The sequence below is a fragment of the Spea bombifrons genome, chromosome 1 (genome assembly GCF_027358695.1).
Source record: "Spea bombifrons isolate aSpeBom1 chromosome 1, aSpeBom1.2.pri, whole genome shotgun sequence".
Lineage (NCBI taxonomy): Eukaryota > Metazoa > Chordata > Amphibia > Anura > Pelobatidae > Spea > Spea bombifrons.
The window spans coordinates 48,712,216-48,730,073 of record NC_071087.1 but is presented as its reverse complement, the minus strand read 5'-3'; the positions used below and the strand labels follow the sequence as shown (position 1 = coordinate 48,730,073).

Here is a 17,858-nt window from a genome sequence, read left to right as displayed (position 1 = left end):
TTCCTTACAGTGTCACCCAATGCATATTTCCTAATGCTGTCTTCTTTAATTATATGTTTATTTTAAAACATCAACTAATGCGTGGCTTAGAATAGGTTTATTAACTTCCTAAGTATATTGAGGCACATTATCACACCTACCGTATTTGCTCAAATATAAGACGAGGTTTTTTCATTAGTCTTATATTCAAGGTAGTCTTATAATCTGACCTCAAATAGAGGTCTGACTGAAAGACTAAGATCCAGATCCCAGCAGCCCTGCAGGGGACCTGGATCCTCCTCTCTGGCAGCCAGTGGACGTCTGGATGATGCCCGCTGACAAGCTCTGATGCTGCCCGGCACTTCTGCCGGGGATTCTTTGATGGAGCGCTGGCATGACATGACCTTCCAGTGCTCTGTCATAGAAGCCCTGGTGGTGCAGGGAGTCTAGAGCACAGGGGCAAGTCTGGGGATGCATTAGTAAGTCTTGGGGGGCACAGAGGCATATCTGGGGACAGAGTGGCAAGCCTGGGATCAGATGTGCATAACTGGGGCAGGTTGGCAAATAAATGGGAAAAAAAAACAAGAAATGCATTTTTCTCAATCATAGTTTTTAATAAATATGAAAAAATCGTTTACATGTGAAATAATATTTACTAGTAAAACTTTTTTCCTATATATTCAGGATTATATTCAGACTTTTTTTCCTAAATTAATATTCAATTTTTGGGGGGTTGTCTTATAATCAGGGTCATCTTATAATTGAGCAAATACGGGAAATGATATTGTCACAGGCAGTGGTGAATTAAAATGATGAAAGGCCTATGCAGGGTTGCCATATTTTAATGACATGTATACGTTTCACACATGCTGCTCTCCAGATTCTCAGTTTCTCAGTTATACATCCCACACACTGGAGCAAAAAATGGCTAATAAGGTAACCCTTAGACCCAGCGACTTCCAAACCCTACAGGCAGCTTAGATTTTATGTCATCTCAGACCTTGTCTTTGTCTTTCCATCAATGGGGTTTTTTCAATGCACAAAGCGTTTCAAATAGTTTAAAGTTAAGTTTAAAATGATTCCACTGTGCATTATGTACTAACCCCGGTATTTCTTTCAAAATGAGCTGAGTTGTTAATGGGGGAGATTTATTTCAAGGCCTCCTTTCCATATTTTCTGTCTTTGCTCCTACCTGATGTGTTTTATCCATATCCATGGTGGTCTATAGGATCAAAACCTGCACTAACACAGCTGTCTCACCATGGCTGGCCCAAGACATAATGCCGCCTGGGGCGAAGTTTAAAATGCCACGGTGCGCGCTGCTTTACTGCTGAGCGCCGGAAATGATTTCATATTCCGGCGCTTCAGCATTACAAGCTGGCACCAAGACCGAGCTAGAGGGCTCGCAGACGAGAGAGGGAGGGGCACCGAGCGGTTACCGAGCGGGCGCCCCTCTCTCTCCTCCGCTTAAAAAAAAAATAAAAAAAAAAGGCGATTGGGGAGGCAAAGTGCCGCCTCTTCAAAAGTGCCGCCTGGGGCAATTGCCCCACTCTGCTCCATGGTAGGGCCGGCCCTGTCTCTCACATTGTGCGTGCCTAATTTACGGTTGATAATGTAACTTCCCAGCAAGGTTGCCCCAGTACACAATGGACAAATAGAGCATGATTTCACTAGTCACCCAGACACAGTGAACAGGTACTGCTTCCAATCTAAATTATTACATTTCTACCACTGGCACCTGAATGCATTTTTGATATTAAATAAATCACTTTATGACCTGACCTCATAAGTGCTGCTGACATTAAAGTTTGAAAATCCTTCAGACAAGAATTTAACCTTACCATGCCCCTGCACACACATCACAGTTATGGAAGGGAAATTAGCATGTAAAGTATGCCCCAAAATTAAAGAAATTAAGGAAAGAATTCGATTTTGTAGCTGTGACAGTAGCCACTTTATAGGCAGCATATGAAGAGGTGTACTGTTCACAATCCTGCACCCCGTAGAAGAAAAGGTTCCTTATTTTTGAGCGATTCTAGATTTTAGCTACATCTGGCCTCTGTCACCTGCTTTAATGTTCCGTGCCTCTCTGCTGAAACACCATTTAAAAAAAGGATCAGCACCAGCAGTGAGTGGGCGGCTTAGCCCTGTGGCCAGCAAGTCCCTGTGCTGCCAGCAAGCATAATGTTTTTGTGGGATGTGGACACCTGTCTGTTGGGAACTGGACTGAGACCATAAACTCGTTGCACACAGTTCACGAACCAGCTGTCAGCCACAACTAATTTTATGCTGTACTTGAGCAGGGTCAAATTGGAGGTTGATTCCTCGAGTCGAAAGTTGGTTAATCAAACTGTCTGCACGTTTCCCTCTTCCAGTAATGGAGAGGCCTACTAAAGCATGGCATATTAATGATGCTTTCTTTAATGGACAAATGTCAACAGTTTACATAAGAAAAAGAATATATTGATACTTTGTGTATATATATATATTAGACTTGTGCATTCGTTTGCGGACGAATGAATGCAACATTAGACGAAAGAAACGAAAAATGAATGCGCACAATATGAAAATTTTTGTTTACAGCTGCCATTTTAACTACACTAAGAGGAGGAGAATCTCACTAAGAGGAGGAACGTTGAGTGAGCTGATCATCGTTTGTCAGATCGGCTCAATCCTGTCACATCATACTGAGGGCTTATACAATGGCTGTGCTGCATCTTTCAAAGAAAGAAAAAGAAGCAGACTAGTAAGGTAGAGAGCCTATAAAAGAGCAGAGCAGCCTGGTGATCCGTTCATTTCACTGTGATTGCTTTATGTGACACTGCTGTGCTGCATCCGAGCATTTTATACAGTGAGATTCTTCTGTGTGGGACTTGGGGAGCCTCGGCCTGCCATTTCTAACAGTGTCTAAGACTCTATAAAGTTTTAATTTAATTAAGATCATTAATTGAATTAAGATCATTTACCCAATCCACTGCTATCCTTCACCTTAGCCCTATATAATAATAGTTTGCCTATGGCACTAGAAACGGCTGGTTCTGCTTGCAATTTTATTGGAAGATTAATGTAACATGCTCAACTGCAGCCTCTCAGATTATGTATATAAGTGTATAGTAAACTGGTTTATTTACTGAATAAATCCACCTGACCCCTGAATTTTATTATGTTTGTTATATCCATGTTTTTATGTTTCCCTCCTGTTTTGATTGCTTGTTAATCTACCATGACTATGTTGTGCTGGACAACAATAACATGTTGATAATGTTGTCATAAAACATACCATAAACGTAATTATCCCAGGCTATCATCAGTAACAACAAATTAGGGGAGTTGGTGAGGGTTATCTTTAACGTTGGGCAAAGTGGACAACTTCTGCGGGCCCAGGCTTACCTTAGAGGACACCATAGCCTATGGTAGCTGCTGGTGTAGCCACACTACCTGCTTTGTGGCCACACTACCTGTTGATATGGGTATACAGTGTAATATCCCAGTGTCCAGCAGAGGGCATCATGGAGACAGCGAACAAGCATGTGATTGTACAGAGGTCTCCGACTGGTGTAGGTGAGGCCCACGGGGGAAGTTTGCGACAAGCCACATTCTATAGAGAGCCCTGGGTTTTGTAAATGTGAAGCAGAAAAGTGGAACTAAAAAGACAATATGACCATATGCTGAGATTTCAGCGCTTTCATTTTACTGTATAGTGAAAGGCATTCTAACTTGACAATTCCCCAAATGACACACGTGTTTTAATAATATCCTCCTGTAAGTAGTATTCACCCTCTATTCACCTATGGATGTAAAGCTGGAATATTCTATGTCAGCATTCCCACAGAACACTACACCCAATAATCAGGACAGGCAGAACCAGTGCATAGGGTTTTGTCATCCAGTTGTGTTGTGCTTGGCGTGAAACATCATTTAGTTTCTCCTAAATTAGGGGAGGGCTGGCAAGGAGGGTAGATGGGCAATCACTCGAAGCATTGTCAATTTTACATGTATACACTGGTTTGCATAGTATAACAATGAATAAGGACACCATTTACATCTTTATTAGATCCTTTCTGTGTTCCTTTTCGGCTTTCTATGCATTTTCCCTTTCGACAAAAGATGTCTTTTGGATAGGGCTGTATAGTATACACAGAATGTGTTGTCTGTCAAATATGCCCTTAGTTGTCTTTTCCTGAGCCAATTGGCCACATTATTATTGTACAACTATTGAACAACAGTAGATAAAGAATCAAAACAAATCTAGATTTATAATAATGACGTTCTACCCGGAATCTTTAAAGTACAATCTCACGTGAGATTTCGTATATTCATGATGTAGCTTAAATGTAATTATTGCAGTATTAGCCTGCCAAGCATTGTTTGAAGCCATCGAACCATCGGTATTTTGCTCTTAAATATATTAGAACAATGCTTGAAAAATGTCTTCATACTTTGTACATGATTTTCTTTTTCTGTTTTGAAAAAAGGAAAATAAGTTGACCTTTTTTTTTTTTTTTTTAAATGCTTTGGAGGTTAATATAAAAAAAATATTTTTGTGTTTAAAAATATACATTAGCTAAAATCTTTTTTAAGTTTCTTAGAACCCTAGCTTGAAGGAGATACAGATCCGCAGTGTTGTCATTTTTTTTTTGAATTCTTGAACCTGCAAAGCAAGGATATGATCTAGATAATTATCTTTGTGCATTATAGCGTTTTCATGATAGGTGACAGGTGAAAACATGCTATATTAACTGTACATATCAGTTATATGAGATGTGCGCCATAAGCATGTGTGAACGTTTTGATGGTTTGCATGGCCAGGAATAACACACCCGCGATTTGAACTGTGACTCAGTAGTGGTACTGTAATGAGGGGAACAGCTGGGGTTTAATTTATTTACTGGTGTCCAAGACTGCTGCCATCCAAAGTTTTGAGAGTAAAGTAACAGCAAACATATCAGAGTCCTGTTGGGCGTGAAATGCATGTGTTAAGTCGTGCTTGTGGTCTCAGAGAATACACACACATCCCTCTTTTCCCAGTGGGCTTCTTCTGCAAAAAGGCTTGAAAGGGCCTTGTATGCTGCATAGGGTCATGTTAAAATCCTTCTTACCGATTAACCTATGCATTATACGGAGCCAACTCAGCCCTTCCTGCGGACGAAATGCAATGGGTTCGCCTTTGATGCATAGCTGAAATATTCAAGCTCGCTCTTTAGTGAATAGACCCCTCTAAATACGTCATGCAGGCTCCTCACACAACCAGGTAGTTTTTTTATGCTGATCATGTCGTTGTAATGATATTCGGAATTAATTGCTGTGGAGCTTCTGAAAAAAGTTTCACGTTATGAAATTTACCAGCTTTACATTAGTCATAGGATCCATGATTGCTTGGTAGGTTGGGAATGCAGTGTGACAACCTATGTTTTTAATACTTGTATGTACTTGAGCATTTGTTAGTGTCCTGTTGCCGTCAGTGCAATAAAATAGAGGAGGGAGGAGTGTTATAAGGCTCATTATGTTTTATATATCAATGCAACAATATAATACACAGTTCTGTCATTTGGGATGAAATGGGAGATACAATCAACATGTGAGTATCACTGGCTTCTGTTTTCCTTACGAATATGCTCAACTATTAGCTTGACTTTGGCTAACTAACTGAAAATAGGCTAGTTACACGTTTGGTTAACAATGAAAACGTGATCTTCCAGAAAAATCAGATATTGTTCACTCTTTGGAAAATGAGTACCATTTGTATGTAGTTCTATTTTTTGGGGCTTTTGCGTTATGATCTACAGACTATATAGGGTTAGAAGTAATGTGAGTGCAGTAAGTGACAAAATAAAATGCAGTTATCCAGTTTTGTGGTGAACTGCAAATCCCATTCTGCTTAGACATCCTAATGGTTGGACGGGGTTCAGAGCTGATTTGGCCCAGATTTCCAATTTTCCATTAAGTTAAACATACATTCATGCACTGCAAAGGCATATGATGCCTACATACAGTGATTCCAGAACACAAAATATTTGCATTAGGCATCCTTTTATACAGTATCTGCCAGATTTGGGAGCACGGTGTCATGTCATCCACCTATCTGCAATACTGCAAGCACCAGAAGGATCTCATGTGCATAAAATGGATTTCCACCAGGTCAATCAATGAAGAAGTTCAGTACCACAAGTGAATCAGTAAACCCAAAAGGATCTAAAACATTTTACATGCGTTCGTCAGCGACACTTCAAATGTTAATGTGGCCTAAAAAACGTGGCCGATGTGCTCACCCTACCTGGATCCTGAAATAAAAAGCCAGAGACCAATGCACTGTGTCTTAAATGAAGAAACATACATTATGGTTATTTAAAACGTATCCAAGTGTGAATTATGCTACAGCAGGGCTGTCATTCTCCTATAGCAATTACCTGTTTTAGTTTAAAGGATCCTCTAAGGGCATAAGTGTATTTTGTAAAGTGCACGCAGTTCTATGGAATGCATACAACATTTTTTTCTAGAAGTTAAATCTTCTTTTGTTCCTGATTCACTAGGCATTGTGTTTTCAAAATGTAAATGTAAAACAAGAACACATATAGCGTCCAAGTGCTTTTATCAGAATGACCAATCAAGCGTTATAGAAATCTGAATGGTGAAAAGAGGCCATCTACTGGCCATGTTTATAATTACATCACTTAAATAAGGTTAGAGTAAGTCAAGAAATGACTTATGAGCTTCATGTCTGCTAAGTTTTGAGAGCTTGGTGCTATCATTAAGATTCTGTTTAGGTGTCTTCCCAAAGTCCATTGACAATAACCAACAATCTTTAAATAAACAGTCACAGGTATTCACACTGGCACAGGCACAGGCTGGCACATGCAACCTGGAAGCCATGCTACCAGACGGTGTCAGAAATAGTTAATGTTAAGAGGTGAAGGTATTAATCTACTGTAACAAGGTTCAGCTGTAAAATTCTTAGGGGTTTCAGGGACTCTTTACACCTCTTTAACATTATGGTCAATGGCATGTTATCATTACATTAAATTTATTTATAAAGCGTTGGCAGATTCCGCAGCGCTGTTACAGTCAGTAGAACAATTTAGAATCACACACAATAACAAACTGGTACAAAGGAGAAGAGGGCCCTGCTCTGGCGAGCTCACAATCTAGTCGTGTTTAACTCTTTAGGATGCTACATACATTGTCACTTTTCATTATCTACAGGAACCTTAATTGTACTGAAATATCCCTATCCTCGTGAAGTAGAGGAACCTTCAATATACGAGTCTGTCCGAGTTCACACAGCCATGCAAACCGGGCGCTCTGAGTCCGATCTTGTGCCAGTGGCACCTTCGGTAAGCCCTTTATTCAGCCCAATTTGTGTTACTTGTCAGTTTATCTACATTTGACATCACAGGTGGACTTACAAGGCAGGAATGCAAACGAAAATATACTAAATCTACCAGATGTGATTGTTTTTCAAAAAAGCTCTTAAACCAGAACATATTAATATCACTATTAGTTGATTAGTCATCACAGCAGCAATCACTTTTGAGTCATATTCAGAAGGGCAGTGACCCGAGTTTCTTGACTGCATGTGTATCACGCATCTCCGTCAGATGGTTCCAAGTTGTGTTTAAACTTGTGTTGATTCAGACCAAGGCACATGTGTGGAAATAAAGGTTATCAGCGTAGAAACATGATTTAGTGAAGTTTTTGTTGGGAAACTTCACTTTCACAGTCAAATAGAAAAAATATATAATCCTAGTTTTTCTACAATCAGTTGTGGTTTTGTTAACTATACCCTTTTTCTATTTTTTTTTCCTTCAAGCTGGGCACAAAAGAAGGTTTCCTTACAAAACAAGGTGGACGCGTAAAGGTAATGTTCTTTTAAAATTAAGATAAACTCAGTTGAGATGTTCTTCGTTGTTGTTTGAAGTATATTGCACCCTACACAAGGATCTATATTCTAATTATTTGAATATATAGTATGTTCACGCTGAACATGTATCATTATTAGTATGTTTTATTTATTAAGCCACAACAAATTACACAGCGCTGTAAAATTTAAATGGGGCAGTTAGCAAGTAGATAGCGAATACATATTAATATATACAGATACATTGGGAGTTGAGAACCCTGCCCGTAAGCTTCCCATCTAGCCTTTTGGTACACAAAGTTCCAGGTAGATAGGGTGGCCTTATGAGGGCCCCGCTCGTGATCTTCCGATCTAAGGGAGTAGTAGTGGTAATTGAAACAAAAGGAGTAGTAGCTCTCTAGTAGCAGTAATTAGGCTTTGTCATTTAGGCTTTGCTTCTTTAAGGCTCTGATTACCAAAAACATGGCAAAAAAAAAAGCAGTTGATTAAAAAACACAATTTAAAGGGACAACATGTGTAGAATCTGCTCTGACAGTGTTTGCCTCCAATGAATCTGTTATGATCTACTCATTAAAACAAACACAGGAGAGAACATTGAGATTAAATATGCAAATAATATGATTAAATACGTTAGAAAATGCATCATTGCCATTGTCTCCTTTTAAGGCAGCTAGTGAAAGAAATGAGTACTGTATACTGTATAAGAGTGACTAGGTGTCCCTATTATAACGGGAGAATATCCTTCTAAAGTTTTCTCTCCTCAGTTTTTGTTTGTCCCTGGAATTTACATTTTTCAAGTGTTAAAGGTAAATGATATTCATAAAACCAACTATATATATACATATATTGCTTTAAATGCCATTAAATGGATTTTACATAAGTCAGTAGCATTAGAAGTATCCTCACCAGTCAATCTGTTTGAAAGGCTGATATGGAAGCCAGAATGTTTTTTTTGTTTTTTTGTTTTTAGAGCCAAAAGCATTACATCTATTGAGACCATTAAAAAGTAGAAAATAAAGAGTCATGGCTGCCTGGATTGTGAGTTTTGTCTACCCCAGCCTGATGCAGTTGTGATTCTACCAAAAGCTCAAAGGCGGCATTATTAACATATATATATTATTTTAGTTTGTACCAATTTATGCTACATGATCATCTGCAGTGAGTTTACACGCTCCTTGTTACTGGTTTCTACAAATGTACTTGTTTGGTATGCTAGACTTTTTATTAATACAACAATCTCCTTCTTATTGCAGAGTTGGAAAACCAGATGGTTTATTTTGAACCGGAACGAACTTAAATATTTTAAAGACCAGTTAGTAAGTTGTGCTTTTGATGTAAGATGAAATACTGATAATATTTATATCTATTATCTTGTGTTTATAAAGACGCCTGGAAATGTTCAGTGATTACATTGTGCTGTAATGCAAGACCTCCAAAATTTGGGGTAAAAAATATGAGAATTTAACATTTTGCAAAACAAAAATGCAGAGGTTCCATACAGTCAGGACTTCAATAGCCCATAAAGTACATATACATAATACTCTAAAGAATGTCTTAATGGATACCCCTTTGTTCTGAAGTCCCCAGAACCTATACGGACATTGGATCTAACCGAATGCAGTGCTGTACAGTTTGATTATTCACAGGAGAGAGTCAATTGTTTTTGGTAAGTGCATTATCTTTCCTCACTAATACCGCTGCGGTTCTCTGTATGTTATATGTTTTATAGTTTATTGATTGATTTGTAATTATTATCATTATTATTATCTTTTATTTATATAGCGCCAACATTTTTCGCAGCGCTTAATACAATACATATATTCAAGGGGTATGACAAGACGAGAATTGACAGACTAAGACAAACCGATACATTAGGTGGAGAGAGCCCTGCTCGCAAGTGAATCTATCCATATAATGACTATATAGATCCGATTCTTGCGCAGTTAACCATTTTTGTTTCTTTACAGTTTAGTTTTCCCACTACGAACGTATTACTTGTGCGCAAAGACGGGGGCAGAAGCTGATGAGTGGATTAAAATTTTAAGATGGAAAATGGTAAGTTTAATAGACGATTTGAGGTAATACATAAAACTGGAGTGTTTCTATAATGTTTATTTCATCTGGGAAGTTCTCAGACAGATGGACTTCTCATCTGGCTCAGCATCTAGATGGCTAATTTTTTTTTGTAAAGTTTCTAAATTCTTGCTTCATTGGGATTATATCCACATCGTATCTTTAACCATCTGTATGTTTTTCTTGCATTTTAGTCTCAATTAAAGAAACAGTCATCCAAAAGATGAAGATAACTGTGGATGGTCATAGACTATTTTTTAACAACTAGACTCAGTGCCTTTTTCCAAAACCATGAATGTGAGTACTCTCATGTCATGCACCAAGATGAAACTGACATCCAAGTAAACACCTCTGTTACATACAATAAAATCTGTGGACAAGGAACCTAACCTGTATGCAACATGGTTGAATTGCTGTATTATTAACTGACGGCTAGTAACCCAGGAGAAGATTACAAACTCAGACCCAATGACAGTTCCGGGTCCAGCTTTGCATCATGCTGCATATGAAGAGGAATCTGTGATTGCTCGTCAACACACATCTATTCAAAGAACTATTTTTTTTAAAGCATTTAGGTTATTGACATTTGATTTAGTTTATAATCTTTGGCTGTGTTGTTTTACCCATTCCATTAAGCAATAGCTCTTTGATTTTATCAGCGTATTTTCAGTTGTTCCCTCCTCTCCGGCCTAAAGAAGTTACTGGAGTTACTGGTTTGCTGTTACTTTTTTATTAAAAAAATCTTTGAGCACTAAATGCAATTCTGTATGTATAGTATAGTTTAATATTGAAGAAAAGTAGAATTTAAATGTGTTCTAACAGTTTCCCTTAATCTGCAGGCCTGTAGGTAGTAGTGATATTGATGGTGACTTTCTTTACTCAATCACACTCTGAGCTGATTCTTGAACCTCTTGAGGTCAGAGGATTTTATAACCTAAGGACCACATATAGTGGAAGGTCTAAGGGGCCCTATTTTTTTGTAAGAGAAAACAATTTATTATTATTATTTAACTGTTCCCAGCGCAGTATGGCGCGAGATCCCTTTGGGGACATTTTTGATGTCAGTGGGGCTCTGGTGACATCACTGGGCTCCCGATCAATTTGTTTATCATTTTTTGTAAGGGGAGAAACTATTTTTCTCCCTCTCCTCCTAATCTATCGGCGTGATCTGCCAGCATGCGGAGCAATGGGAGAGCCCAGCTTTCCCGTCCTCAAGTAAACTTTTAGTGGATGGCAGCAGCGACACCTACTGGAAGGGAATGCTCGATTGCACGATTGGGCATTGCTTGTGAATCAGCCCACGATCAGTCGTCAGGAAGCCAGCAATATACAGCCTGATCTTCCATGGAAATGTCCCTGCTGCTGCAAAAGTCAGGATGTACTGGTACATCCCAATGGGCTTCTTGCCACAGGTTTTAAGGACGTATGGGTACATCCTAAGGGTTAGGCAATGCTAATGAAGTCCACATAATTAAATGAAATTCAGAATATCAATCTGTCTGGATAAGACAGACAGTCTGTTAAACACGACTACGTTTTTTTTTGTTATGATCCATGTTTACAAAGATCTGCTTACTGAAGCCAAATGAAGCCAACATTAAACATGGTCAAGAGTGCATCATTTAAATACAAAGAGAATCAAACAGTATATACAAGCACAGACATTTTATCTATTAAACACAGAACTCAAAAAATACTTGAACATAAAATACAGTGCTGTATAGAGTAATGTAGGCTAGCATTGGCAAAATTCTGATTTAATTTAATTTTGCTCCAATAAACTCCCATTATCTGCAGATCTGGAGGCTGCCATTGTTGTAATCATGATAGTTTGAATAAAGGTTTCTGCTGAAACATGAAGCTGTCAATGGTACGGAAGTCCCGTCTGTTCAATGCAATCCCCTCATCCATAGACTCTTTAGTCAAAAAGGTTTAATTGGTAAAAGGAGAATTTGCAGTAGGGTGTGGATTTAACTTCCACCACTTAGTTACCGTATTTGCCCTCGTCTTATAATCGGGGTCGTCTTATAATCAGACCTCAAATAGGTCTGACTATGAGACGACTAAGATCCAGATCCCCCGCAGCTGCAGGGGACCTGGATCCTCCTGTCTCCCCCCCCCCTCGCCCCACTTACCGGTACTTCTGAGTCCACGGTGTGTAGCTGGGGCAGCGTGTCGATTCGCGTAGACAACTTCCGCTGCAGCAGGAAGGAGATGTGGCTAGCAGCGGGGGTTGTCTGCGTCCATCACGCAGACCTTCCCCGGCTGTCAGAGATCAGAGTTCCCCGCACCGGTGCCAGGAACTCTGATCTCTGACAGTCGGGGAAGGTCTGCGTGATGGACGCAGACAACCCCCGCTACTAGCCACGCCTCCTTCCAGCTGCAGCGTAAGTGCGTGGATCTACATGCTGCCCTGGCTACATGACAGGGGAGTCAGAAGCACCGGGAAGTTCGGGGGGGTGTTAAATGGGGGGGCATAAGGCATTTCTGGAGGAAGAGTGCTCTGTGAAATGCCTTTTAACCCCCTTAATGCCACTCTGCCTCCAGAAATGCCTTTTTAACCCTCTATACACCACTCTGCCTCCTGAATGCCTTAAACCTCCCTATATGCCACTCTTCCCCATAATATGCCTTTTAACCCTCTAAATGCCAGAGTGGCATATAGGGGTATAAGGCATTTCTAGAGGCAGAGTGGCACATAGGGGGTCAAAAGGCATATCATGGGGCACAGTGGCATATAGGGTTAAAGGGCATATCATGGGGCACAGTGGCATATAGGGGGTATAAGGCATTTCTGGGGCAGATGTGCATAACTGGGGGACAGGTTTGAAAATAGAAGGAAATAAAACCAAAATATTTTTCTCAATCATAGCTTTTATTAAAAAAAAATAGTTTACATGAATTAACATTTACTGGTAAAACTTTTTTAGGGTCGTCTTATATTCAGGCTCTTTTTTTCCTAAATTAATATTCAGATTTGGGGGGTCATCTTATAATCGAGCAAATACGTTATTATAAAGGGCTAGCACTAGGTTTCTTGAGCAGGAAGGGCTGAGCTGGCCCTATATAATGTATAGTTCAGTGAGTGAAGAGACTAAATAGATTTAACTACACAATCAATAGTAAATCAAAAAATGGTAGCGGTAACTCTTAAAGCAAAACATAACACACACATATACATATATTGATATGTAGTAATCTGTTAACGTTTGTGCTACTTATACTTACCTTGACAGAAATCAGCAACACCCAAGCAGTTTATTTGTCATGGAAAAGAACTTTATTTAGATATATGCCTGGCATTTATTACATCAACCACATTTAAAAAAAAAAAAAAAAAGAAAACAGCCTTTCATAAGATGAATTTATTTGCTTTTACACGTTTATCATTTATACATTTTAGAACTATTACAGGGTTTTGTTAAAATAAAATGCATTTAGGTTTATACAGAAGCTGCCAAGAAAGATAACAGTTCATGAAAAAAATGATGGTAAAACAAAACTGAAGCCCTCAAAAATCTATTGGAATAACATTTTCGGCCAAAGTGTTGGAATGTTTATGCGGGTGAGCACTTTTTATATAATAATAATTGGGACATTATATATTCAAAGGAAAAACACTTCATATTTGAAGGAGTACAGCCGTATTCTGTCATTTATTTAGCCATTATCCTACATCTTGCAATAGTGTGAAAATAACCTTGGGGTTTGTTTAGTATTAAAACAATATGTTTAGGCCTCAAAATTACCAGTTTGTAACAAGTAGCAAACTGGCTAGTGCATTTTCCTAGTGGCTGGTAAGCAATCTGGAATGCTCAGGCTAATAGCACGGATACATGGAAGAGCACGAACATTTTTGCTCTTGTTATACTATATTTTAATGTTTCTTTTTCTAGCATAATGATTTTTAATGATCTACAGATTAGTAAGAAAAGAAAAAAAAGGTTAAAATTTGTGTAGACGACAATGAAATCATCTGACATCTAAGGCCTTGCAAGATGTCAGATTATTGCGGATATTTTCTACATGACCGGCGGCACTAATAACTTTGTAACATTGCATGACCGGAGCATAAAATAAGGATCTCTACTGAGATAACAAACATTATTGTGCAGGAACATGTTACATGCCATAAAGAAATGTATTATGGAGTCTGGAACACAAAACACAAACAAAAAAAATCCAAGGGACAAGATCACAACAGACAACAGGTCTTAATATAGTGTGTGTGACATTTACCTTAATGCACCACATCTGCTGAAAGAATTAAACAATGTTTCACAGAGACAGGGAATGTATATTAAAGTGAGTTTTGTGCCCACGTTTTAATACCTTTATTGTTATTTAAGAATACAGTTTTAGTGAATACTACGAGAGATTTACTAAAGCTGGAGATTGCAGGCCAGTTCTACCGTCAATTCAGTGACTGTCCTGTGTATAAAAGCCAAACCTGACAAGTTTCTCCTGGAAGAAGGGCTGAGAAGACCCTGTAAAATGCATAATTCAGTCTGTGAGGGGAAGCCCAGGTAATCTCACAGATTCAACTATGCATGGCACAGGGCCCACCAAGCTCTATTTGAAGGGAAGATCTGCAAGGGCTGATGTTCACAATGTTCTACAAAGACTGTATGCTCCTGCAAGTAAGTAGCCCTTATGAATTTCCATGCTGACCCCCTTGCACATAAATGGGGAATTCTGCAGAATCCCCCCATACGCCTTTGGTTCTACCCTCATTCCCACACAACTATTTTCTCTGAACATGACACGCTCACCTACAGTCAGCCCCAGGACACCATTTAATACACATGAAGGTCAGAACCTCTGCACACGTGCGGAAAGATCCTGGTAGAGCTTACCTTCTGGCTTTAAGCAACCGATCAGCGCCAAGAATTATCACCACAGCACATGTAACTGGTTCATAAACATTATCACTCTAGGAAGCGTCAATCCCAGGGAGTTTCTCTGGAAGGAAGAGCTAGGCTGGCCCTGTGTAATATATAGTTTAATGAGTAAGATTTGAAGTATGCATTATCCACAGCCGGCTCAGACGTTCATGCCGGAGAAACTCTCTAGTGTTGGAATTCATAAAGAATAAGAGAGGGGGTATAAAACCACACCTTCTCCTGAAAACTATCCTTTTTTATGAGTAAACACCAGAAAACTGTTACCATACTTTATATATCAGTTAGAAACATGCATATGAGCTTACAAAAATAAATAAAAATCCACTGTATTTTAATAAATCTTTTAAACCTAAATGAGTCAAATATCAGAGAAAGGATGGCATACATATGAAGGAAAAGGCACATGTTCGAAGCTGTGCCCCGTTAATCCACATAAGGCCTAAGATGCCTACACGTAGCAGAGATAAATTTAAAAACACTTGAATTGCACTTGCTCCTTTGACCGTGTATATTGCCTCGCATCATCCCTTACGATAAACTCATAACTAACCTGATGGTGAAAACAGCATTTGATTGTAAATATATGGCATGGAGAAACTAATATTAAAGTAGGGAAAATATCCTGGTGTCTCCTTGCATATGTACATCAGTTAAGCAGTGGTCCATGTTTTAGGCTCCTTTCAATTGCCACAACTTTGTATTGTTTTTAAATCTACAATTTAGACATCTTATGGAATTGATTATTTGGGTTTGCAATGGCAGTGACTTCTTCAGCCTAATGAATTACAATCAGAAATTATGCATTCTGTTCAGGTTAGAATTTCACCTTTTCTAAAGGCCAGTCCTACCAAGTACCTTTTGAAAGACGACCTGATCTGGTCATGCATGAACTACAGAAAAACTCCCAATTAACTATACAGTATGCAGTGGAACTCTGGCCCATAACACAGACAAAGCTTCCTATGGTTGGTCCTTTATAATGCATAATGACATAAAGGAGTTAGAATAAGAATATATATGAGGTGTATTCATTAAACAGAGAGTTTGTTGGTGAGCTCAACACTTCAATTCACCGACTTGATTATGGATTATAAAAAGCCAAGCCGGTGAGCTTGTTATGCAAGAAGGGCTGTGCATATATAACACAAATCTAAATTAGTCTTTAAAGAACTCTCCAAGCATTAACATTATGAGTGGTCAGCTTAGTCAATTTTACAGAAGTCTTAGTTATGTATCGTGAAGTCAGTAAGTTAAAATATTAGTTTCACCTGCAGACTCCCTGTTTAGTAAATACATCTAACTGCAGGCAGTTTACTGAAGGGTTTAATGCATTGTTAAACCAATGAGATTTCCTCATTCTCCTAACCCATTGAATTCTACATCATACAGGGCTAGCTCAGTCATTTTTACTTAAGAGTTTTCCAACGTTGGCCATACATAACGAATAGTGAAGTGAAATCACAACTCATGTCTGTGCTCCATTTAGTGACAAAGCCGCAATAGTACCTTGAATGTTTCTCTTTAAAAACAACGTTTTGGCAGTTATTGGTTAAAATGGGAGTTCCAGTTTTAAATAACCAACTTCATTATGTATAATAAAAGGCCCAACTCAAGTTTCTAATTAAGAAGGATTGAGCAGGCTTTGCTTAATGCCAGTTCATTAAGGAGTCGTTTCTCAAGAAATCTCACCAATTTGACTGTAATAAAGCTCTTCTTGCAGAAGCTAACGGGGGGTTTGGACCTTCAGAAGGTACTTTAGTAAAGAATTACTTTTAACTTTAATAGTAATAATAATAATATTTATGATTTGGCCATATTGATGGATATCCAGCCTCAGAAAATCTTTGAAAAATGTGTTTCCTGCATATTTCAAGTTTAAAATGCATGAATGTATTTCCTTGCCTGCCATGTACATATACACAAATCTCATTTTGTGAGACTGCGCAGTTAATTCACTACCGTGTGATCTCCAAACATGTCCCAAGAGATGTGAATTACGAAAGACAGGAGACGCTCAGAAATACATTCAGATAAATATATACAGCAAACAACAATTCCACAGAGGCAGGAATCTGCACATCATTCAAAACTAAAAGGTAAGCTTATTATATGTTTAGTAATCAAATGAATGAACCCAGAGGGAAATTGCATCATCATTTAACATACTTTCTAAAATGAGGAAAAAAAAGAGGACGATTTTAGGGAAAAAATTACATTGTGCAGTTAGATCCCTCTTGTATTTACTGAAATGGTGAGACAATTGCCTCTTTCCAAGGATATACATATAAACTGGCAAACTTCTATATACACATATTCCAACATATTAGAACAGAGGTTTGTTTCCACCCAGATGCTGGATGCTCAAGCACAGTCATATAGTCCGATATATTACCATTCAGTACATAGACTTAAATAAATGTAAAAAAGGGCACTTGTGTATTATCCAGATGCCACCTACTGTATATTATCCAACAATACAGTAAGTGGTGCCCAGATAATACACAAGTATAGGTGGTGCCCAGATAATAGACAAATATCAGCAACAAAAAACTTCTCAAATATTGCATTTTTACTGAATTGTGGTTTCTTCTGTGCACCTTCATTCGTACAACTACTGATCAGATATTTGAACCTCTGCTATGTATTGCAATGACTATTTGAGAACTTGGGAGACTGGGTTTGAAATTTTTGGGATTCGTTTCAAGTATTTCAGCACTGGTTAGAGTACAGATAGGTTGAGTGACTAGTATTGGGGTAAGCAAACTACATGTTTTATGGCCAAGGCGTGATGAAGGTGCACCCAAGAACCAAAACACTAAAAAATGCTATATTTTTACAATATTTAAATAAGGCTGTTGTATTTGTGAAGTTTTGAGTATTAATTGCTATATACAAGACAATTCTGTGAAATATGTACATGTCACACAAGAGTTCAGATAAATTTCATCACTGACAATTGCTATTCCTAGATTTTGCACCCATGGAACGAATGGAAATCAAAAAGTTAAATAGGAAAAAAAAACAAGGAGAAGAGCAGTGTGAGCTTC

At 38.5% G+C, this 17,858-nt stretch overlaps 1 protein-coding gene across 1 annotated transcript in view; it reads left to right on the top strand.

The window, feature by feature from the left end:
* The window catches only part of DAPP1 (dual adaptor of phosphotyrosine and 3-phosphoinositides 1), a 30,458-nt gene extending 19,795 nt beyond the window's left edge, over window positions 1–10,663 (top strand). The window contains exons 4-9 of the mRNA XM_053461550.1: window positions 7,180–7,310; window positions 7,787–7,834; window positions 9,088–9,150; window positions 9,415–9,500; window positions 9,802–9,889; window positions 10,102–10,663. Of these exons, the coding sequence (XP_053317525.1) occupies window positions 7,180–7,310; window positions 7,787–7,834; window positions 9,088–9,150; window positions 9,415–9,500; window positions 9,802–9,889; window positions 10,102–10,134 (449 nt within the window). The 3' untranslated portion in view covers window positions 10,135–10,663. The remainder of the gene's footprint in view (window positions 1–7,179; window positions 7,311–7,786; window positions 7,835–9,087; window positions 9,151–9,414; window positions 9,501–9,801; window positions 9,890–10,101) is intronic.
* Window positions 10,664–17,858: the final 7,195 nt, after the last annotated feature.